Source organism: Gopherus flavomarginatus, chromosome 8 (genome assembly GCF_025201925.1).
Source record: "Gopherus flavomarginatus isolate rGopFla2 chromosome 8, rGopFla2.mat.asm, whole genome shotgun sequence".
Taxonomy (NCBI): Eukaryota; Metazoa; Chordata; order Testudines; family Testudinidae; genus Gopherus; species Gopherus flavomarginatus.
The window spans coordinates 65,229,688-65,252,964 of record NC_066624.1 but is presented as its reverse complement, the minus strand read 5'-3'; the positions used below and the strand labels follow the sequence as shown (position 1 = coordinate 65,252,964).

At 50.1% G+C, this 23,277-nt stretch overlaps 1 protein-coding gene across 4 annotated transcripts in view; it reads left to right on the top strand.

The window, feature by feature from the left end:
* The window catches only part of STAG1 (stromal antigen 1), a 357,281-nt gene extending 336,394 nt beyond the window's left edge, over positions 1–20,887 (top strand). For all 4 annotated transcript variants that reach the window (XM_050965354.1, XM_050965355.1, XM_050965352.1 and 1 more), the window contains 3 exons: positions 7,916–8,030; positions 18,453–18,533; positions 18,625–20,887. In XM_050965354.1, the coding sequence (XP_050821311.1) occupies positions 7,916–8,030; positions 18,453–18,533; positions 18,625–18,648 (220 nt within the window). In that variant the 3' untranslated portion in view covers positions 18,649–20,887. The remainder of the gene's footprint in view (positions 1–7,915; positions 8,031–18,452; positions 18,534–18,624) is intronic.
* Positions 20,888–23,277: the final 2,390 nt, after the last annotated feature.

Genomic DNA, 23,277 nt, shown 5'->3' with positions numbered 1-23,277 from the left:
ATCCCTCCTCCTCACAAGGGCAAGGGATTTTACCCAAAGTATTTCCTTGTGCCAAAGAAGGACAGAGGGTGAGAACTGCTCTTAGATTTAAGACTTCTGAACATATTCATAAAGTCTCAAAGGTTCAAAATGGTGACTCTGGAAGTTATAATTCTTAGAATGATGGTCCCTATGTATTCCACTAAGGGTTATACTCAGGCGCCATGCGTCTGAAGCTGGAGATTTTAGAAGTAGTAGTGTCAGTTGGTCCGTGCATGCACCCTTGTTCTGTCTCATAGTTTTGTCAGAGGTGATGAAGAGCAGGGAGGACCAGCTTTGCCCTCAGTTCCTTCTTACTGCTGCATGGCCTGAGTCGGAGCCTCTGCTGTTCTTTTGTCTCTTGTGATGCACTTTCTAAAACATATGCTTGTATATAGTTAGTATTTTTGTTGTTTTTACAGTAGTTTAATGTTAGTAGTAGTTTTTAGGATTTTTACAGACTTTGGGGTGCCATTTACTGGTCTGCTTTCCCCATCACCTTCCTCGGCACACACATCTGGGTATTGGATTATGCCAAAGACATTGGGGTTCAAGATCTGCGCCTCTGGCCCTCGCTTGTTCTTGGTCAGTGATGAGCAGCATTGCCTTTACTGATTGGGAGAAGCCCACATTGCATCCAGGTGCAGTATCTGCCTCTCCTTCCCAAGCCTTTACTTCCCCACCTGGGAAGGCTGGTCTGTTCCTCAAGAAGCACCTCATGGAGGTCACCATGAAGCCACAGTCGGATCCAGGCTGGAGACCCCTCACCCTGTACAATGGCCTGAGTGATCTAGACGCACACCTCCTACCGCAAAGACCCAGTCTGGTTCCACTGGTACCAGTGCTATGGATCCCATTCTGGGACCTAGTCATCAGGCAAGAAAGCTTATTCATAAGCATGGCAGTAAATCTTCCTCCAGGCCCAAGAAAGAAACTGCACCGTCCACAACTTCCAGCCACAGAGAAGCAGCATGTTCCAAGGCTCACAAGCACAGCAAGCAGTCACACACACAATTCCGGACCCACCAATTCTGTCCACCAAGTCATATATCCATTCCAGATCAGCACCGCTGAAGTCAAGGGAATCCTCAGTCCTCCGTTCCAGCTCTGGTTCTGACTGCGGAGCGTGTACCATTGACACTGGAATTGGCTCCCGAGCCTCATGAACTCTTTGCCTTGGAGGAGGTGACATCTCCACATCTTCAGGTTCGGTCTCCAACTAAGGGAGTATGCTGTCCTACCTTGGACTTACCTCCTTCAGATCATGTTCCTGCCTGCTCCCTTATATCTCCTGCAGTTCTGATGGTACCGCTATTGGAACCAGGCTCTGACTTCTCAGCATCAGAGGACTCAGATAAAGTGCAGGATCTGCCCCTCCTATACAGTCAATATGACTAGCCGAAGGTTCCGCCAACTCAGTGGCAGTGCTCTCCCTTTCTCCAGCAAAGGAATCATTGGTACCCCAGTCCTGGGACCCTTCCGCAGCAACTATTGGCTCCAAGCGCAAGTTCTACAGCCTGCCACTGACGCAGCGTTTCAGAATTCCTCAATTCTTCCATCAGTGGCCCTATGAGCATCCTTGCATACGACAGAATATCTAATGGCCCCGTCCTCTTTCTTCATTGTCATAGCCTTCATTATCTCCTACACAGTCTTTGCAGAAGCAATATTTCTGAGTGCATCTAGAGAGCTGCTAACCAACTTGCCTCATGACATATACCCGACCCACCCCCTTTGGGGGGCATCTAGCACTCTTTTTTTATCAGCTTGGAGCATGATAATAATGGACAAGTGGGTCCTGGATGTCATTCAACGTGGCTATATAATCGAGTTCACAATGCTGCCTCATCCACATCCCTCACCCTGGCCCTGCCTCAGAAGCCACTCTAATGACAGTATCCTCACCTTAGAAGTGGACTCTATACTCCAAAGGGGAGCAATAGAACCAGTGCCTGTGGCCTATCAAAGTACAGGGTTCTATTCCATGTATTTCCTGGTTCCCAAGAAGAAGGGCAAGCTGATCTTAGACCTCTGTGGTCTGAACCACTTCCTACACAAGCCAAAGTTTTGTATGGTCACCCTAGTAGCCATCATATCTTCACTAGAAAAAGACATCTGGTTTATGGCTTTAGTTATGCAGGATGCTTACTTTCATGTAGATATCCATCCTACCCACAGACGTTTCTTGATATTCATGGCAGGCCCTTGACACTTCGAGTACAGGATTCTGCTATTTGACTCACTACTGCACCACAGGTCTTCACCAAAGTTTTCTCTGTAGTGGCAGCCCACCTCTAGTATCAAAGTGTCCTTATAGTCCCTTATCTCGATGACTGGCTGCTAGCAGCGTGATCCAAATGGGAGGTTCAAGCCTCAACCTCTGTGCTGCTCATACTCCTCTCCTTCTAGATGGTAAGCATAAATATTGAAAAATTGACTTTGGTACCCTCTCAGTCCCTAGAATTCATTGGGGCCTGCATCGATGCAGTCTTCGCGCACACCTGTCTACCCGAGGACAGATTCCAGATCCTCCAAGAGCTTATTGACAAGGTGGTCTCCATTCCTTCTGTTCTGGCCAGGGCTTGCCTTTCCTTTCTTGACCTTCACTCGTCTTCGCTTTCACTGCCTGCAGCTGTGGCTCCAGAGGGCCTAGTCTCCCACCCACCATACCATAGATTTCCTACAGACAATACCACCCAACGTTCTCTCCTCCCCAGATCAGGTCTGCATCAGGATACTGTTCCTTCCCTCCTCTTTGAACATAATACTCATTACTGATGCGTCGCTTGCTGGATTCGGCACCCACATGGGCAATCACATGACATGGGACTTGGACTGCTCAAGAATCCTGGATGCACATCAACATCTTAGAACTTCGGGACATGCATTTCTCCTATCCATTCACTCCTGTCATGTTCTCATCACGTCAGACAATGCTACTGCTGTTTACATCATCAAGAAACAAGGGGGCACAAGGTCACCAGCACATTGTGCAGAAGCAGTTAATTTTGGGGATTGGTGCATTACCCACAAGATCCTGTTGTCAGCAGCATATCTTCCCAGGACTCCAAACATAAATGTGGAATCTCTCAGCAGGAAATTTTGTCCGATCATCAATAGGAACTCAACACCACCATGGTCGCATACATTTTCGACCACTGGGAGACTCTGACGGAGACCTCTACACCTCCCATGCCAACAGCAAATGCACACAGTACTGCTCTGGGTGGAAGTGAAGGGGTTGGCACCCTCTTCCAAGGTGATGCCCTAGTCATACACTGGTTGGAATAGATCAGTTATGCCTTTCCTCCCCTACTGCTCCTGCCATATGTCCTACACAAGATCCAACAGGAGAGAACACCGGCTATTGTGATCGCCCTATTTTGACCTCACCAGTTCTGGGTTCCCCTCTTTCACTGTATGTCAGTGCATCCCCCACTTCTGTTGGCAGCTTCCCTGGAACTCCTCACACATGATGGCGGCAAGATCAGATATCCTGATCAACAGACATTTCACCTATGAGCTTGATTTTTGGGTGGACTCTTCACTAGAGCGTTACAAGACATCCTCTCGAGTAGCAGAAGAGGGTCAGTAAAGTGGTCCTGTAGGACTAAGTGGAAGCATTTCACCTCATAGGCCCAGCAGAGGGGTCTTGTCTCTGAGGGCATAGACATTCCTCTATTCTGGACTATCTCCTGTTCCTGAAGGCATCAGGACTTGCTCTCAACTCCATCAGGGTGCATATAGCCGCTGTTGATGCCTTGCAACACCACCACCACCCATGGAGGGGCACTCTGTCTTTACACACCCCTTAACTACCAGGTTTTGGAAGGGCCTCCTACAGATTTATCCACCTGTTCAACCCATTGCTCCCCAGTGGGACATTAATCTTGTCGTCTTGGTGTTGATGAAATCACCATTTGAACCTATGGCCTCCTGCTCCCTGTCTGTCCTTTCCATGAAGGTCGTCTTCCTGGTAGCTATTACTTCCATGAGAAGAGTAGGCGAAGAGGGGGCCATGATGGCAGACCCCCCACTTTACCATGTTCCATAAGGACAAGGTTTCACTGCGCTTGCACCCCAAGTTTCTGCCAAAGGTTGTATCCTGCTTTCATCTCAACTATCCCATATACTTACCTGCTTTCTATCTGAAGCCTCACACCTCAACGGAGGAACGGCACCTTCACTCCCTCAACATCCACGGAGTCCTGGCCTTCTACTTGCAGAGGACAAAATAATTCAGGAAGTCCCCTAGACTGTTTATTGCTCAAGTGGAAAAGATTAAGGGGCAAACGATAGCCACTCAAAGGATCTCTAAGTGGGTTTCGGGGTGCATTGCACTCTATCAGTTGTCAGGACTGTCTCCACCCCTTGAGGTATGAGCACACTCCATAAGGGCACAAGCATCAACTACAGCCGTGCTTCATGGCATGCCACTTACAGACATATGTAGGGGGGCCATATGGAGTTCAGTACGTACCTTCTCTTCCGATTACATTTTAATATGAGACTACAATGGATGCCTCATTTGGCATGGCTCTTCTCTGTTCCACAGTTCCATCGTCTTCCTCATACGCTTGTCCTAACTAGGTATTGCTTGTTAATCACCCTCAGTGGAATACAGTAGGAACCATCGTTCAAAGAAGAAGAGGTGGTTACTTTAATGTAACTGGAGGTTCTTTAAGATGTGTGGTCCCTATCTGTATTTCAATCCCTCTCACCTTCCCCTCTGCTGCGGATCTGTTCCATTTGCAGTGGAGAAGGAACTGAGGATGTGGTTGGTCCTTCCCACCTTTTATCACCTCAGACAAAACCATAAGGCAGAGCAAGGGTGTTTGCAGACCCTACTGCTTTTAAAATCTCCGGCTCTGGACTTATGACACATGTTTATAACACTCAATGGATAACAAATAGGGACCACACATCTCGAAGAATCTCCAGTTACAGGTAAGTAACCTCCTTTTTTTCCACTAGCAAAAGGGGATTGGTCATCAACCCTCGAACTACAAGATACCTATTTTTGTACAACAATACACCCATCACACAGGAATTACGTACACTTAATTATAGGCCAGAATCATTTACGGTATCAAGTGCTCTCTTTTGGTCTTTCCTCGGCCCCAAGGTTGTTCTCAAAGCTCTTGGTGGTAGTGGCTGCTTACCTCCAACAAAAAGCAATCCTAGTCTTTCTGTACCTCAACAACTGGCTACTCAAGGACTGTTTTTGTGAAGCAGTGCTATCTTTCACCCAGATAGCCCTTGCTCTGTTCCAGGAGTTGGGTCTGCAGCTTAATGTAGAAACATCCTTATTAACCCCAGTACAGAAGATAGAATTTATAGGGGTGCATTTAAGCTCATTAACAGCGTGACGCTACCTTCCCTTAGACAGATTTGTAACTTTGTCAGGTCTGGTGTAGGCAATTCAAGGAGCCCTTGGACCACAATAAGTAACTGTCGAGCTCCTGGGACAAAGAGCACCTTATACCTTTGTGATCAATCACTCAAGGCTACCCCTCTGCTGCTTCCAGGATTGGCTCAGAGACAACTTGTATAGACAGGTGATGGTTCCTCTACAAGTGAAGAAGTCCCTAGACTGGTGGAAGGATCAACGCAATCTCTGTGCAGATGTTCCTTTCTGTCACTGAAATCCATCAGTGACTTTAACAGACATATCACTTCTGGAATGGGGAGCCTACCTCAGTGCCCTGACAACTCAGGAAACCAGTCTCCACATCAATCTATTGAAGATCAGGGCTGTCAGGAGAGTTTGCCTTCATTTCTTACCCTTCATCAAGGGTGAATCAATCAGGGTCATGATGGACAATGTATCCTGCATAGTCTATATTAACAGCAGGGACAAGCAAGATCCCTCTCCCTTTGTGCCAAAGCTATGAAACTATGGAACTAGTGCATAACTTATCAGATCCAAATTTCAGCAGTCTACCTCCCAAGTGTTCAGAACACCACAACCAATGTCCTCAGAAGGCACTTCTCACAGGACTGCGAAGGGGAGCTAGACACCAAAGTTCTCCACAGCATATTCCAAAGATGGTGGATCTCTTGGCCACCTCCAGAAACAGGAAGTGCCCTCTCTTCTGCTCAAGAGTGGGCGTGGGCCACCAATCCCTGGGAAATAACTTTCTTCTGTCTTAGAAGAAAGTGTTTTATGTGTTTGCTCCATTGCCACTGATATTAAACTTGGTGAACAGGATGAGACAGGACAAAACCAAAATTATCCTAATAGTGCCAGCCTGGCCAAGACAAGCTTGATTCTTTTACCTATTTCACCTAGTGTCCAACCATAATTCAGGCTTCCAACCATTCCTCATCTCTAGTCGAAGGATGCCAGTCACGTTTTTCGTCCCAATCTAGTGCTTCTCCACCTTAGGGCATGGTGGAAGTACAACAGGTGTTACTGAATAGGAGAAAGAGGTCAACCTGTGCTATTTACCTGCAGAAATGGAAGAGATTCTTCCACTGATGTCCTCACTGCCTCCTGCCTGAGTTGAAGACACTTTAAGTCATCCTGGATATTTATCTGTTGGATCTGAAGAAATCAAGGTTATCAGTTAGTTTGATTAAGGTTCATCTGGCCACAATATCAGCCTTTCATCCTCTGGTAGAAGGATTCTCCATTTTTGCTCACCCTGTATCTAGGTTATTAAGAGCCTGGGGAATCTCTATGCCCACATTAGGGACTCCACTGCAACCTGGGACCTCAACTTGCTATTTTGAGACAGTCATTTGAATCTATGGCAATCAGTTCTCTGTTCCTTTTATCTGTGAAGACAGCCTTTTTAGGAGCCATTATGTCAGCCAGTAATGTCAAGGAGATTGGTGCCTTGGTGACTCTTTGCAGGAATCTTATTTTCATACCCTGCATGTTAGAAAAGCTTGGCTTTCTACGTAGTTAGGACCAAGCAATTTAGAAAGTCACTTAGGCGCTTCATTTCCTTCACGGATAGATCCAAGGGGTTTAGATCTCTCCTCAGAGACTTATCAAGATGGATATCTCAATGTATTCTCACTTGCCATGATGCTGCAGGCGTTCATCCCTCCCAAAGGTAATAGCACATGGGACCAGATCACAGGTAACATCTACAGCATTATTTAAGAATGTTCAGAATCTGAAATAAGTAGGGTGGCTACATGAGCTTCAATACATATATTTTTGAACATCAACCCGGATCCATGCCACCAGATTTGATACTACCTTCAGTTCTGCACTCACTTTCTAAACTCCTTGCTCTGTCTGGGGATATTGCTCAGAAGTCACCTGAAGTGGAGCACCCAGAGGTATACTACTACTTGAAGAAGAGGCAGTTACTCACTGTGTGCAGAAACTGCAGTTCTTCAAAATGTGTCCACCAACGAGGGCTCCACTACAACCCTCCTTCCCCTTTGTTTAGACTGGTCTCTATGGGACATTTGGGTGAAGAAGAAACTGAGGGTGGTTCACCCACATGCCGCTATATAGTCTCAGCGTTCAGCATGAGGTGGCAAAGCATGCATGTGTGCGCCGAACAGATACTGCTAACTGAAAATCTTCAATCAAGGACTCGAGGCGCAGGTGCACCTGAAGTGGAGGGACAAATCTCAAAGAACCACAGTTACTGCAGAAGGTGAGTAACCTCTTCTTCAATGTTTGCAATGCACCTATAGAGGACTTTTTACCTTAGTCTTTCTAAGGGTGTTAAGTTATTTTGACATCTTAGATCTCCATTCAGTTGATAACATGATAATGGGTTATTTTTGTTTCCAGCCAACAGTATTAATGTGCAGCCCAAAGAGTGGAAGGCTGGTTGTTTGTAATGAAAAATTAAAAAAAAAGGAGAAAACAAAGCCATGTTGGGAAGTATTAAATGTCTTGACAAAGTTTTTTCTCTTTAATGATCAGACGGGGTCTAATGGAGGATGATGCTGAGCCCATCTTTGAAGATGTAATGATGTCCTCACGAGGTCAGCTAGAGGATATGAATGAGGAATTTGAAGACACCATGGTCATTGATCTGGTCAGTAAGGCCTGAGTGTTAATAACAAGTTTTAAATGGGTCAGGATAGTTAGAGGGTAAGAAACTACAAAATCAGCTTCTCAAAATGGTCTGCCTGCCTTCCAGTTTTTTGAGCACCTGATTGAGGGAGGAGATTGGAGGGCCATCAACTGAAAGTGCGGACCCCACTGATCCCCTAATCATAGAAACGCAGGAACTGTTATTCAGCCACAGCTCCTTCCAGTTTAATGTGCTATTCTAGGTTGTAACAAGTACCCAGTGCTTGAAGAAGGTTAAAAAACCTCACCATAATACATCTCACCAGTTGTGAGAACATTCTTTCCTAATAGGAGATCTGCTTATACCCCAAAGCATGAGATATAATTTCCCTTGTATTGTTGTGATGGGTGGCTGTAACCGGGTCTCTTCCTCTGCCTCCCTTGCTGCAGCTCCCTGCTGTCTCAAAAAGCACTCTGAGCCTCCTGGATGCAGCACCCCGGCTTTTTATTTACACACAGTTCCCACCACCAGTGATTCTATTTACAGGTCTTACTCTCCTCCTCCTTCTTTACAGGGAGTCTGCCCCAGCCTGGAGACTGCCGTGCCTCTGGCTGTTCTCTCCCCCCCGCCCCTTCCTCTGGCAGCCAGCCAGCCTTTATGGCCCTTGAGCCTGCAGGCCCACAGGTGCAGCCAGTTCAGAGGCCAGGCATCAGGCTTCTCCCTAGCCCCAATCCATTTCACCTGATTGAGGCTGGCTGAGCAGGGGCTAATTAGCTGCCTCTGCAGCAGCACCCTGCTACATACGTCCCCCCCTTAAGCCGGTGCCAGGCCTGGTCGCCCTCGGCCTCTCTTCCCTCGGCTCGGGATGTTACTGTGCGGTGGGGCTGCCTGCTCTATGGAGAGGCCCCCAGGACCAACCCTTTGGGGCTTGGGCACACCCCACCCACAAAAGGTACATTGGGTAGGAGGTGGGGCACCCCACAGGTCCACGCTTACCCAGAGGTCGTCCCACCATTCACACGGCTGGGCTGGCTACTCTCCAGAGGCTCCTCCTCCCGTTTCCCTGGAGTTGTTGACTCCGAGCCCCCTGCCCCGAGTCGGCGCCCCGCTTCCAGGCCAGGCCTTTCACCTCTGTGCTGTGGGGCCTCCCCGTGTGGGGTGTCTTTAATCTCCCCCCGGGCATCCTCCCCCGGAAGCTTCCTGGGCTTCCCAGCCATTCCCTCTGGTTTGTTATCTTGGCTTTGTTGTCTAGGCTTTTTCAGCTGTTCCCCTGGAGGTTGCAGGTCTGCCCCTTGCTCCGGGTCCACCTCCCCCAGGGTCAGGCTCCCCCTTTCCAGGGTCCTCTTTCCCTTCTTCCGCTTTAATGGTCGCTCCCCTCCAGCTGCCCTTCCCTTTAGGGGAGAGCGCCAGTCCTGCCCTAAGATCACGGGATAAGCTAACCCTTCTAGTACCTCCACCCGCTTCCAGGCAAACTGCCCGTTTACTTCAAGTGGTACCTGGGCCGTGGGACAATACTCCCTATCCCCATGGATGCATTCCACACACATCCGTTTCCCAGGGATAAGCCACCGCGACCTCACCAAGCACCGCTGTACAAAGGAGCGGGCGGAGGCCGTGTCCACTAGACCCCGCTGGAGCTTTCTCCCTACCCTCACCGGGACTGTGTCCAACCCACGCCTCCTTTTCTGCGCCCCACTCCAGGTCCAGCCACAAAAGTCCACCACCCCACACTCCATCACTGGGCAGTCCTGACTTTTGCGTCCCAGCTTCCCGCACCGCCAACACTGGGCTGTCCTGGGCGGCTAGGGGTCCCCTGGGGCTCTTCCTGTCGCTTGTCCAGCGGCTTCCCCCCACCCCCCGTGTTCACGGGGCTTCCTACCCCCCTCTGGATCCTGCAGGGCTCAAGGTTCCCGCGCTGGAAGGTCCACCTCCGTATATTCCTCAGTCCTTTGTACCACTGCTTCCAGAGTGGCCGGCTGGTGTCGCCGCACCCATACCTGCGCACTGTCTGGGAGGCCTTGTAAAAACTGCTCAAGGATCACCTGGTCCGTTATCTGGCCCACCGTGTGGGCATCGGGCCTCAACCATCAGGTTGCCCAGTCCGTTAATTTCTGTGCAAAGGCCCAGGGTCACACATGCCCTGCCCACCGGGCTGCCCGAAACTTCTGGTGGTATTTCTCGGCCGACAGTCCGAGGCAGTCTAAAATCGTCGCCTTCACCACATCGTAATCCCTGGCTTGGATCTCTGTCAAGGCCATATAAGCGGCCTGCGCTTCCCCGGTGAGATACGGGTCCAGCCGCAGGGCCCATGTAGTCTGGTCCCAACCGGCGCCTATGGCCATCAGTTCAAAAGTGCCCAAAAAGGCATCGGGGTCATCGGCGGGGGCCATTTTACAAAGGGTGAGGCCTGGGGTCCGGGTTCCATCCCCCTCTGCAGGAGCTGTTGCTGCGCCATCGACTGCTCCTTTGTGAAATCCTGGAGGGCCTTCTGTTGCTCTGCCTGCCAGAGGAGGAGGGCCTGCCGCTCCACCTGGTGGGACTTCTGCAAAGACTGTAGCGTCTTCTGCATTTCAGTTTGTTGTTCTGCTAGCCATTGCAGGGTGTTCTCCATGCCCAGGCCGCCACACTGCGTCTATGGCACTGGATCCCGGACAAGCCCCCACGTGTAACCGGGTGTCTTCCTCTGCCCCCCCTTGCTGCAGCTCCCTGCTGTCTCAAAAAGCACTCTGAGCCTCCTGGATGCAGCACCCGTGCCTTTTTATTTACACACAGTTCCCACCACCAGTGATTCTATATACAGGTCTTACCCTCCTCCTCCTTCTTTACAGGGAGTCTACCCCAGCCTGGAGACTGCCATGCCTCTGGCTATTCTCTTCCTGCCCCCTTCCTCTGGCAGCCAGCCAGCCTTTATGGCCCTTGAGCCTGCAGGCCCACAGGTGCAGCCCGTTCAGAGGCCAGGCACCAGGCTTCTTCTTCGAGTGATTGCTCACATCCATTCCAGTTAGGTGTGCGCGCCGCGCGTGCACGTTCGTCGGAAACTTTTTACCCTAGCAACTCCAGTGGGCCGGCAGGTCGCCCCCTGGAGTGGCGCCGCCATGGCGCCCAATATATATCCCTGCCGGCCCACCCGCTCCTCAGTTCCTTCTTACCGCCGCGTCGGTCGTTGGAACTGTGGAGCGCGGCATAGCTGTCCTCCACGTCCCTAGCTCTCCTTGTTTTTCTATCGTTATCTCTATTGTAGTTGTTAATTAGACTGTTAGTTAGATAGTAGTAGTTAAGTGTTAAGTAGTTGTAAATAGTTTTTCGCCGGGGGCTTAGCCCTTCCCGGCACCCGGCACCGGGCTCATGCCTGGTTCGCCGGGCTTCAAGCAGTGTGCGGCCTGCAAGAAGCCTATGCCCATGAGCGACCCCCACGACGCGTGCCTGAAGTGCCTGGGGGAATCGCATAGATCCGACAAGTGCCGCATCTGCAAGGCTTTTAAGCCAAGGACTAAGAAGGAGAGGGATCAAAGGCTCCGGACTCTCCTCCTGGAGGCGGCACTTGACCCGGCGGCTTCGCAGGCCGTGATGTCGGCGCCGGCACCGGATCGCACCGGCACCGAGAAGACTCCCCGGCACCGACCTTCTCCGGCACCGGGGACAGAGCCTAGGCCGTCGAAGTCCACTACTCCGGCCAGGCACACCCGAGTGGAGCGCCCGGCCTCAGTATCGGCCGCGGCGCCGCCGGCACCGTCGACTCCGGGCCCGGCGGGTCCGTCGAGTCCGGTGCCGCCAAGCTCCCCCATGACATCTGGGGTTGAGATAGTGGTGCCATCTACACCAGAGGCCTTCGCCTCGGCACGGGACCTCATAGCCCTGACCAAGCCCACGCAGCTACCACCCCCGGTACCTCCGGTGCGGGTTGTGTCCAGAGGCAAGCCTATGATGTCGGCACCGTCCCGGGACTCTCGTTCTCGCTCCAGGTCCCGACGTCAAGGTCGCTCCAGATCCCGCCGCCGCTCGCAGTCCCGGCACCGCTCCCCTCAGCGGTACCGGTCGCACTCGCGGCGCCGGTCGACACCGAGACGATCGCGGTCGGACTCCAGCCGCCGTTACCGGCACCGCGAGTCCAGGAGCCGATCCAGACGTTCGCCGCACCGGTCGACCTCCCGGCGCCGAGCTGGTGGCAGGTCCCGGTCCCGGTCGACCTCCCGGTACCGAACCGGTGGCAGGTCCCGATCCCGGCACCGAAGCGGCGCCCGGTACCGATCCAGATCCCGGCACCGTGGCAGAACTCGGTCCCGCTCCCGGCACCGTTACGACTCCCGGCACCGGTCCCCGGCACCGAGACGATCGCCCGTGCCGGCCCGCGCGGACCATTACCATCCAGGGTCCGCTCCGCCATGGCCCTCGAGGCAGCCGTCCGTGTCTTCGCTGGCGGACAGTGGCTACGCGCTGGGCACCGACCGCCAGGCGGCGCTGTTCAGCGAGCCTCCACAGCAGGACGCAGCCCCACAGCAATGGGGTTTCTGGACACCCTGGGCGTATCATCAGGCCCAGGGCCCCCAACAGCTCCCTGCTAGGCCGCCGACTGCAGAGCGCAGGGCACCTGAGGCCTCGTTGTCTCGCCCCCCTCCCTCCCCGGATGGGGAGGAAGGATCCAAGCAACAGGACTCCACTTTGGTTCCTGAGGCAGAGGCGAGGGCCGAGGGAGACCCCCCTTTAGACACCCTCTTGCCGGGGGTCTCCTCATCTTCTTCCCCTGATGAAGCGGTGGCTGGGACCTCCTCCAACAGCCCCCCCCCGCTGGACCTCAGGGCGCACCAGGACCTCCTCCGGCGAGTAGCCCAAAACCTGAGTCTACAAGCCGAGGAGGTCTCGGAGGTAGAGGACCCTATTGTCACCATCCTCTCCGCAGACGCTCCCACCAGGGTCGCCCTGCCGTTCATACGGACCATCCAGACCAACGCCACCACCATCTGGCAGTCCCCGGCCTCCATTCCTCCCACTGCGAAGGGCGTCGAGAGGAAGTACATGGCTCCTTCTAAGGGCTACGAGTACCTCCACGTACACCCGACTCCGTGTTCCCTGGTGGTCCAATCTGTCAATGATAAGGAGCGTCATGGCCAGGAGGCTCCAGCCCCCAAATCCAGGGAGGCTAGGCGGATGGACCTCCTCGGCCGTAAGGTGTACTCGGCGGGGGCGCTGCAACTCAGGGTCTCCAACCAACAGGCCCTGTTAAGTAGATACGCCTTTAACTCCTGGGTGGCAGCAGACAAATTCAAGGAGCTGTTGCCACAAGACGCTCGTCAGGAGTTTGCGGCCATCTTAGAGGAAGGCAAGAGGGTCGCACGCACGTCCTTGCAAGCCTCTCTGGACGCTGCGGATTCGGCTGCCCGTACCCTCGCGTCGGGTGTAACAATGCGTCGCCTCTCCTGGCTGCAGGTTTCCGGCCTTCCGCCGGAGCTCCAGCACACAATACAGGACCTTCCTTTTGAAGGCCAAGGGCTGTTTTCGGATAAGACAGACCCTAGACTAAAGAATCTAAAAGACAACCGCGTCATCATGAGGTCACTGGGGATGCACACTCCAGTGACGCAGCGCAGACCCTTCCGGCCGCAGCAACAGCAACAACAGCGCAGGCCGTATCTCCAGTTCCGCCAGCGGCAGGACCTTAACAGGCGCCGCGGCAGGAACGGAAGGCGCAGGCATTCGGGGAACCAAGGGGGCCAAAACCAAGGCTCCTCTAAGCCCCCGCCTGGTCCCAAGCCTTCATTTTGAAGGTGCGCCCGAGGGCGCAGTAACAGTTTCCCCATTGGATCCTTTCCCCCCGTTTTCCAACCGCCTTTCTTTTTTCCTCCCGGCGTGGTCCCTAATAACATCAGACCGCTGGGTTTTACGCACGGTGCAGTCGGGATACCGCCTGCAGTTTGTTTCATTTCCTCCTCCCCGCCCCCCTTCCTCGTCCCTCTTCAGGGACCCCTCTCACGAGCAATTCCTTCGGCAGGAGGTGCAGACGCTCCTCCGCAAAGGGGCTATAGAGGCGGTGCCGGAGAACGAGAAAGGCAAGGGGTTTTATTCCCGCTACTTTCTGATCCCCAAGGCCAAGGGAGGCCTCAGGCCCATCCTCGACCTGCGAGAGCTCAACAAGTACCTGGTGAAATTGAAGTTCCGCATGGTTTCCTTGGGGACCATTATCCCATCCCTGGATCCGGGAGACTGGTACGCCGCCCTCGACATGCAGGACGCGTATTTCCACATTGCTATCTGGCCACCCCACAGACGTTTCCTTCGCTTCCTTGTGGGGTCTCTGCATTACCAATTTGCAGTCCTCCCATTTGGCTTGTCCACGGCCCCGAGAGTGTTTACAAAATGCATGGCAGTTGTTGTGGCGCAGCTTCGGCGCAGTCGTATCCACGTGTTCCCGTATCTAGACGATTGGTTGATTCGGGGCACGTCGGAACAACAAGTCTGCAACCATGTCCGTGTGATCACCGACATGTTCGCCACTCTGGGCCTCTTGGTGAACACAGACAAGTCCACCCTGGCCCCCACACAAAGGGTGGAATTCATCGGGGCCGTCCTGGACGCCACTGTGGGCAGGGCCTTGCTGCCATTGCAGCGGTTCCAGGCCTTGTCGGCAATCGTGCAACGACTACAGACAGCCCCCCTGACGTCAGTGAGGACGTGTCTAACCCTGTTAGGCCACATGGCGGCCTGTACTTTCGTGACCAATTACGCTCGGCTCCGCATGAGGCCACTCCAGTTGTGGCTCATCAGTCATTACAGGCCGACAAGACAGCCACTAGATATGTTAATCACGATCCCCCAGAGGGTCTTAGATTCTCTCGGCTGGTGGCTGGACCAGTCAGTGTTGTGTGCGGGTCTCCCCTTCCACCCATCTCAGCCCTCGGTGTCCCTAACAACAGATGCCTCAGATCTCGGCTGGGGGGCCCACGCAGGGACCCTGAGGACGCAGGGCCTGTGGTCCCAGGAGGAGGTGGGGCTACACATCAACATGCGGGAGTTGAGAGCGGTCCGTCTTGCTTGTCAAACGTTCTGTCATCAGCTCCAGGGTCGTTGTGTCGCGGTGTTCACCGACAACACGACGACCATGTATTATATCAACAAGCAGGGCGGCACCAGATCCTCCTCCCTGTGCCACGAGGCGATACGACTCTGGGACTTTTGTGTAGCCCACTCCATTCACCTCATGGCTTCCTTCCTCCCCGGAGTACGGAACACGCTGGCGGATCGATTGAGCAGATCCTTCCTGTCACACGAGTGGTCCCTTCGCCCGGACGTCGCCCTCTCCATCTTCCGGAGGTGGGGTTATCCCCGGGTGGACCTCTTCGCGGCCAAGGGGAACAGGAAGTGCCAAGCGTTCTGCTCCTTTCAGGGCAGGGAACCCGGGTCGATAGCGGATGCCTTCCTCATCCAGTGGTCGACCCACCTGTACTATGCATTTCCCCCATTCCCGTTGGTCCACAGGGTCCTTCTGAAGGTGCGCAGGGACAGGGCTCATGTGATCATGGTAGCCCCGGCGTGGCCCAGACAGCACTGGTACCCCATGCTGCTGGACCTGGCCATAGCCGACCCAGTTCCCCTGCCCCTTCATCCGGACCTGATTACCCAGGAGCACGGGACCCTCTGTCACCCGGACCTGCAGTCGCTGCACCTAGCGGCGTGGCTCCTGCGTGGCTGACTGGCTCTGAGCTGCGCTGTTCCACGCCGGTGAGGGAGGTGCTCTTGGGCAGCAGAAAGCCGTCCACAAGGGCGACATATTTGGCCAAATGGAAGCGATTCTCCTATTGGTGCGTGGAGAGAAATCTCCGCCCTATGGAAGTTTCAGTAGCCAACATCTTAGACTACATTTGGTCCCTCAAAGGGCAAGGTCTGGCCATATCGTCGTTGCGAGTCCACCTAGCGGCTATCTCCACCTTTCACCCGGGTGCGGATGGTCACTCTGTTTTTTCCCACCCGACGGTGTCTAGATTCCTTAAGGGGCTGGAACGTTTATACCCTAACGTCCGTCCCCCTGCTCCAACCTGGGATCTTAACCTGGTGTTGTCCCGACTCATGGGGGCCCCCTTTGAGCCGTTAGCTACTTGCTCCCTGCTTTATCTCTCTTGGAAGACGGCCTTTCTAGTAGCTATCACCTCAGCTAGACGGGTGTCGGAACTCCGGGCTCTTGTGGTAGACCCCCCATACACGGTCTTCCACAAGGACAAGGTGCAGCTGAGACCACACCCTGCTTTTCTCCCCAAGGTGGTCTCAGCCTTCCACGTCAACCAAGAGATATTCCTCCCGGTTTTTTTTCCGAAACCTCACTCCTCAGGCAGGGAGCAGCAGCTCCACTCGCTTGATGTCCGTAGGGCTCTCGCGTTCTACGTGGAGAGGACCAAGCCCTTCCGCAAATCCCCCCAGCTTTTCGTGGCAGTAGCGGACCGCATGAAAGGGCTTCCTATCTCCTCCCAGAGGTTATCCTCTTGGGTAACGTCCTGCATCAGGACCTGCTATGACTTGGCCCACGTCCCTACGGGCCGTGTGACTGCGCATTCTACCAGGGCGCAGGCGTCGTCGCTGGCTTTCCTCGCCCGTGTGCCCATCCAGGAAATCTGTCGGGCAGCGACCTGGTCATCGGTCCACACCTTCGCGTCCCACTACGCCCTGGTCCAGCAGTCTAGAGAGGATGCGGCCTTCGGATCTGCTGTGCTCCATGCCGCGACTTCTCACTCCGACCCCACCGCCTAGGTATGGCTTGGGATTCACCTAACTGGAATGGATGTGAGCAATCACTCGAAGAAGAAAAGACGGTTACTCACCTTTGTAACTGTTGTTCTTCGAGATGTGTTGCTCACATCCATTCCACACCCGCCCTCCTTCCCCACTGTCGGAGTCGCCGGCAAGAAGGAACTGAGGAGCGGGTGGGCCGGCAGGGATATATATTGGGCGCCATGGCGGCGCCACTCCAGGGGGCGACCTGCCGGCCCACTGGAGTTGCTAGGGTAAAAAGTTTCCGACGAACGTGCACGCGCGGCGCGCACACCTAACTGGAATGGATGTGAGCAACACATCTCGAAGAACAACAGTTACAAAGGTGAGTAACCGTCTTTTCTCCGCAGCCCCAATCCATTTCACCTGATTGGGGCTGGCTGAGCAGGGGCTAATTAGCTGCCTCCGCAGCAGCACCCTGCTACAGTGGCTAATTATTCATAGTAGTAGCAGTACAAGTGCCTCACTCGTACAAATGGTCTTTTTTTTAAATCCAGTAACTGCGTTTGCCTCAGTGACCTCGTCACAGTACTGGCTGGCTATGTACTGCCTAGTATTTTCTTTTACTGATTCTGAATTTACTGTCATTTTAATTTTGAATGTGGTTGATTCGTATTACGCAAAATGAGGAAAAGGAAGGACGGATCAGCTTTCACTGTACATTTGCATACCTCAGCCAAGCTCCTCTTATCCTAGCCATCCTAAATAATCGTAGGTCACATTTTCAATCTTGGGTGTTTGAAGTTACATGTCTAATTTTAAGCAGTCAACGTGTTGTAAGGTTGGGTCCTAAGAGCTCTGCTTTTCTGCAGGGATGTCATTAACAATTGAGTTGCTGCCTCAGAAGGCTTAGCAGCTGTTAGCACTCCTAGCATCCTGCAAGGTTGTTTTTTTAAATCACTTTTTTGTGGGTAATCCAATAAGAGAGGAGACAAAGGTTTTGATCCAGGTCCCATTCAGGTCAGTTGAAAACTCCCATTGACTTGAATAGCCCAAAGGGAACAAATATTCCCTAACACAGACTACACTGTATTCAGGCCTTTTTCAAAAGTCTGATTTATTTACTATAGTTGCACTCCAATTTCAAAGCTGGACTGGCATGCGAGAAAGGTAAATCTTAGATGTGAAGAGTACCAGAAAGTTTCATGAAGCCCCGTCTATGGCCCTGATTCTGGAAAGCATCCCTATTTAGGAAGAGCACATAAGCAAGTGCTTAAAGTTAAGCACATGCTTAAATCAGATTGGAAACAACTGGAGTTAAGCACATACTTGAAGGTAAGTGTGTGCTTAAGTACCTACCTGCATTGGGGCCTATATTAGGCCTGGTCTAAGCTTAGCAGTTAGGTCAACATAGCTATGGAGCTTCAGGGTATGAAAAATTCATACCCCTAAGCACTGTAGCTATCCCAACCTAACCCCTTGTGAAGACACAGCGAGACTGATGGAAGAATTCGCTACAGTGCCATAGCTGTGCTGCAGTAGTGCCTGTAGTGTAGACGTGGTTTTAGTATCTAGAAATCCTTGCCAAACCCACCTCACCAGAAGAAGCCACTAACATGCTTCTGTATATTGTATGTATCCTGTACATACTTTTATTTTATGTGACATGAACATAGTATGTTACTCTAAATGAGGAACTATTCTTACTTCAATATAGAGAGCAATTCAATAAATGACTTCTTCTTCCAGCCACCTTCAAGAAACCGACGAGAACGAGCTGAATTGAGGCCGGACTTCTTTGACTCTGCAGCTATCATTGAGGACGATTCAGTAAGACTTTATTTAGCATTGTTTGCCATTTGTTTGAGGTTTTTTTATTTTACTTCCAAAGTTAACTGATGTTTTTTAATCATTTTTCTAGGGATTTGGAATGCCTATGTTCTGAAGTCTGGGGAAGACGTTTTACAAATTTGGAACTCTATTGTTTAGAGCTAGAGGCCTATATACTGTGATAGCTTGTATGAAAACCACATTTTTGATGTGATATGGTTTGATTTTTAACCAAATGAATAAGGTCAATCCCATTTTGTAGTGAAAGAGAAGAGGACCTTCTTAATGATACAAAGGAATGTTGGCCAATCCAATCACCTCAGAAAGGCTGACCTAAAAGAATCATTTGTATCCCTGTTCTTGACTGTCCTTATACAGATGTTTTTTTTCTGGATGGGAAGGGAGTTTTAAATTGTTAAGACAGCTGTCAAAATAAACACTGTTCTACACATGTTTTCTGAAAACATTGAATGAAAACAAAAAACTTTTTAACTTTATTTTTCTGCTGTACAATTTAAAACTGTTTTAACATTTGCCTTTTTATGTTTTAAAAGCTAGCCATTTTTATTAAACCTATGCCTGTCAGCAACTGACTAGCAATGATGCTATAAGCAGGTCATCCTGGCTGCAGAAATGTGTTTTTAAACACACTGGATTTGATTAACAGTATGGTACGTGTATATCCTCTCATAGGCATTGAAAAGAGCAGAACACTCTTACAAAAGAAGTTAGAATTCTAATGAAGTGCATCTCTGCCAAAAAAAGTCAGATTCTGATATGATAAACCCAGATTTTATACTCTTGAGAAGATTTATTTTTATTTATAATGGGGCATAAAATAAGAGATGTCCATGAAGCCACTTTTCCAACAGATGCTGTGTAACATTCATTTTATATAGCACTAGGGGACACAAAAACAGTACATTTTCTATTGGTACTTGCTCTGTGCATTTTTAGCAACTTATACCAGCAAATAAAGAATTCTCAGTAAAACACACACATGGTTCTCAAGTAGTCACTTTGCTGTTTTTACTACCTATTTCGTGCCCTGCCAATCCAAGGTACATAAACAGCAACTTTCCTATATAAAATAGATCAAGGGCGGGGGGGGGGGGGGGGAGGGAAGGAATCGCTTTAGCATTCTAAAAGCAATTTTAACTGTACCATATAAAAATGTCTACTTTCCATGCTGCAAATACCCTTTTGTGCTATTTTTGTAAATTAATTTTGCCAGTTAGAAGTACTGTATGTGCTGCATAGAAATTTGTGCTTAGATGGTGAAGTTCTTAAGCTTACAATGGAATACAGCTACATTTTCAGTGTTAACTGTGCATATTAAGAGTAATTCTTTGAAAAATACAGTTTTTCAAAAAAGTAAAGAAAACCCAAAAAGTTCTCAGCTAATTCATTGTAATAAGAGATTTTCAGTGTCTTCAATGATTTGGAATCTCATTATGCTTAGATTTTATGACTCTGCCTAGTAGCTGCTACTGTAGTTTAAACTGGCCTGATATTCAGAGGTGCTGAGCACCCACAACTCCCACAGACTAAAGCACCTCTGAAAATTAGCACCAAAACATTAATCTTCCTTTCTGAGTTTCAATGTTAGCATTTGAGATACAAAGCATATTGACCCACTTTCAAGCACAGCAGGTTTAGAGTTGCTTTTATTAGCAACTGCAAAGTTATCGTGGAGCTTTCTCTTTTACAAAGTCATTTGGAAAAAAACATCATGTACACCTAGTACTTACCTTTGGGGAAGGAAAAACAACTAATGTAAAAACAAATCATTCTTTTCATTCTTTTAACAGCTGAGATTTTTCTCAATGTGTACAGTTCTCAGAAAGAGTTGGTTGCCAAAAATGTTTAACTTGGTAATTCAGCCATTCCTCAAGTGTAGATGGGTGACTGTTGCAACAGCCCCTGAGGTTGCTGGATCATTTCTTTATAACTAGGGTGCAGGTTACCCCCAGGGGGTACAGAGTGGGCAGGAATGGCTGCGTTATCATGTCAGCACTGTAGTTCTGTGAGCATAGTAGCATAATAAATGCTGCATGGTTTGAGTCATAGTCACAGATAAACCTCGTGCTTCACAGTCCTCTGTGTGGAAAATTGAACTCTGAGTTATAGATTGTAGACTACTGTATAACACAACAAAGATCACTTGGACGGCCCCTCCAATGGTTTCCAGTTCAGTTTGCAGTCAATAGGTTTTTTGTATTAAGAGTGTCTCCTTGATTGGTTTTGCTAGTAATTCTGTAAATTGTACATTTACAATATGAGGTTTTTTTTTTCCTTTTTGTACAATTTAAAACTGATGCTTCACCTTTCCTTTAATAAACTATTCAAAGTCATGTGTGTGTGGTGAGCATCCTCTTCGCCATACATCATTTTAAAATAGCATCTGGCCAGTCATCGCAGAACATTCCCAAAGTTAAGGTTGAAAGGCAGCTTTCCCTTTAAGCTCCAAATCCCTTTCCAGACTCCATGTGGTTATTGCTCATGCTCAGGTCTCAGGGTTAAGGAGATTTGTGTTTATTTGTTATTTGCAGTAAATCTGATGAGAATTTTGAACTATTACAGGCTTTCACATTAGAGAACAGCAATGTCTTTGCCATGATTCAAAGACACATTTCAGGTGAATTACACTCCTTTCATTTGAGCTTTAAGTAACCATGCAGGTAGAGTACAGGAATGATTCAGAAATAAAAAGTTTTAACATTCCAATAGGCTGGAGTTTGTGCTAAAGATTTACAAATTCACCCAGGTGACTGATGTCTCTTCCACTGCTACTGAGAGTCTGAAAATCTGGCATGACTTTCACCAATGCCAGCTGTGAATGTACTCACTTCTACAGTGTCAGGGAGAACTTTTTGAGGTATCTGCTGTTACTGGTTCTCAAAGATAATTGGTTGAACTGGTGAAGATGCAGTGTGGACCAAGGGGTAGTGTACTGAGCTAAGATTCAAGGGACCTGCATTTTGTTCTAGGTCTACCATTAGCAGGTTGGGTGATCTTGCTCATGTTGCATCACCTCTCTGGCCTGGATCTACAAAGGGACTTGGACATTGCAATACTACGCAGCATGATGCCTAGCAAATCTCAGGAACATCACTGCAGTCCACATAGCTTGAGCTAGGCTCCTAGGCTCCCTATACAATGAATAGGGAGAGATAGGAGTCTTAGAATGTGATCCACAAAAGCCAGCACATGGGGCAGGGAGCTGCCTGAGCTGACCAGTGGAAGAGGATGATAAGGGTACATGCTAAGTCTTGTCTTTCTCATGGAGAGAGGCACCTATCTCTGTTAGTGAGTCACAAATGGAAACAAGCTACTTGGAGTCAGGCAGCTTAGGCACATACTCATTTCTTGTGGGAATGAGTTAAGCACCTGCCTCATTCTTCGCACACGGGAGGCGAAGGTGGGAGGAGCTGGTACCCACCTTATACCTTTTAACCCAGTGATTTAGAGCACTGGCCTGGGATGTGCAAGACCCACGGTCAGTTCACCCTCTCTGCCAAAGGAGAGGTGAAAGAATTTGAACAGACATCTGTCTCTCAGGAGGATGCTCTAACCACTGAGCTCTGGACTGTTCTGATGTGGAGGACATTTCTCACTTGTCTCTTCCATTGATGATGTTCCAGTTTTGATAAATAATGATGGGAGCATGGTGACTGAGCCCAGTGTCTTCCACCTCCCAGGTGGGTACCCTAACCACTGGACTATAGGGTCATTCTCTCTTCCTTGCTTTCTGACCTGGTGGAAGGTAAAAGTTGGGAAAATGAGTCACAAATCCACCCAATTTAGGCTTAATCAGTTTTCCTATTTATAAATTTCATACAGAATTATTGTCACATATGGTGTCTTCACATACATTTATGCCATATATATAGGGCACTACCAAATTCACGGCCATGAAAAACGCATCACGGACCGTGAAATATGGTCTCCCCCCATGAAATCTGGTCTTTTGTGTGCTTTTACTCTATACTATACAGATTTCACGGGGAGACCAGTGTTTCTCAAATTGGGGATCCTGACCCAAAAGGGAATTGCAGGGGGGTCGCGAGGTTATTTTCAGGGAGGGTCGCAATATTGCCATCCTTACTTCTGCTCTGCCTTCAGAGCTAGGCAGCTGGAGAGGAACGGCTGTTGGCCTGGCGTCCAGCTCTGAAGGCAGTGTGCCACCAGCAGCAGTGCAGAACAAAGGGTTGCAATACCCTATCATGCCTTCCTTACTTCTGTGCTGATGCTGCCACAAGCAGCAGTGCAGAGGTAAGGGTAGCAATACTGCAATCCCCGCTACAATAACCTTGCAACTTCTCCCCCCGCCACTCCTTTTTGGGTCAGGATCCCTACAATTACAACACTGAAATTTCAGATTTAAATAGCTGAAATCATGAAATTGATTATTTTTAAAAAACTTATGACTGTGAAATTGACCAAAAATGGACCATGAATTTGGTAGGCCCCTACAGATAAATAATAACAGCCCAAGTTACCACATTCCGGGTGTGACATTCCGCAATACAATCCAGACTAGTAGGGGGCTGTGTCATTCCTGAACTTGGAAAAGGAGGGGGGAATCTCTGGGGTGTTTGTTCCTCCTTTTTCTACTTTCAGTCCCTCTCTTGAAAAACATTTCCAGCTGAGATCCAGGAGACAAAAAGTCTATGTAGAAGAATGTTCCCTGCTCGTTTTTTTTTTCTTGTTCAATTTTCCTTTGTTCTCCGTCTCTGCTTGA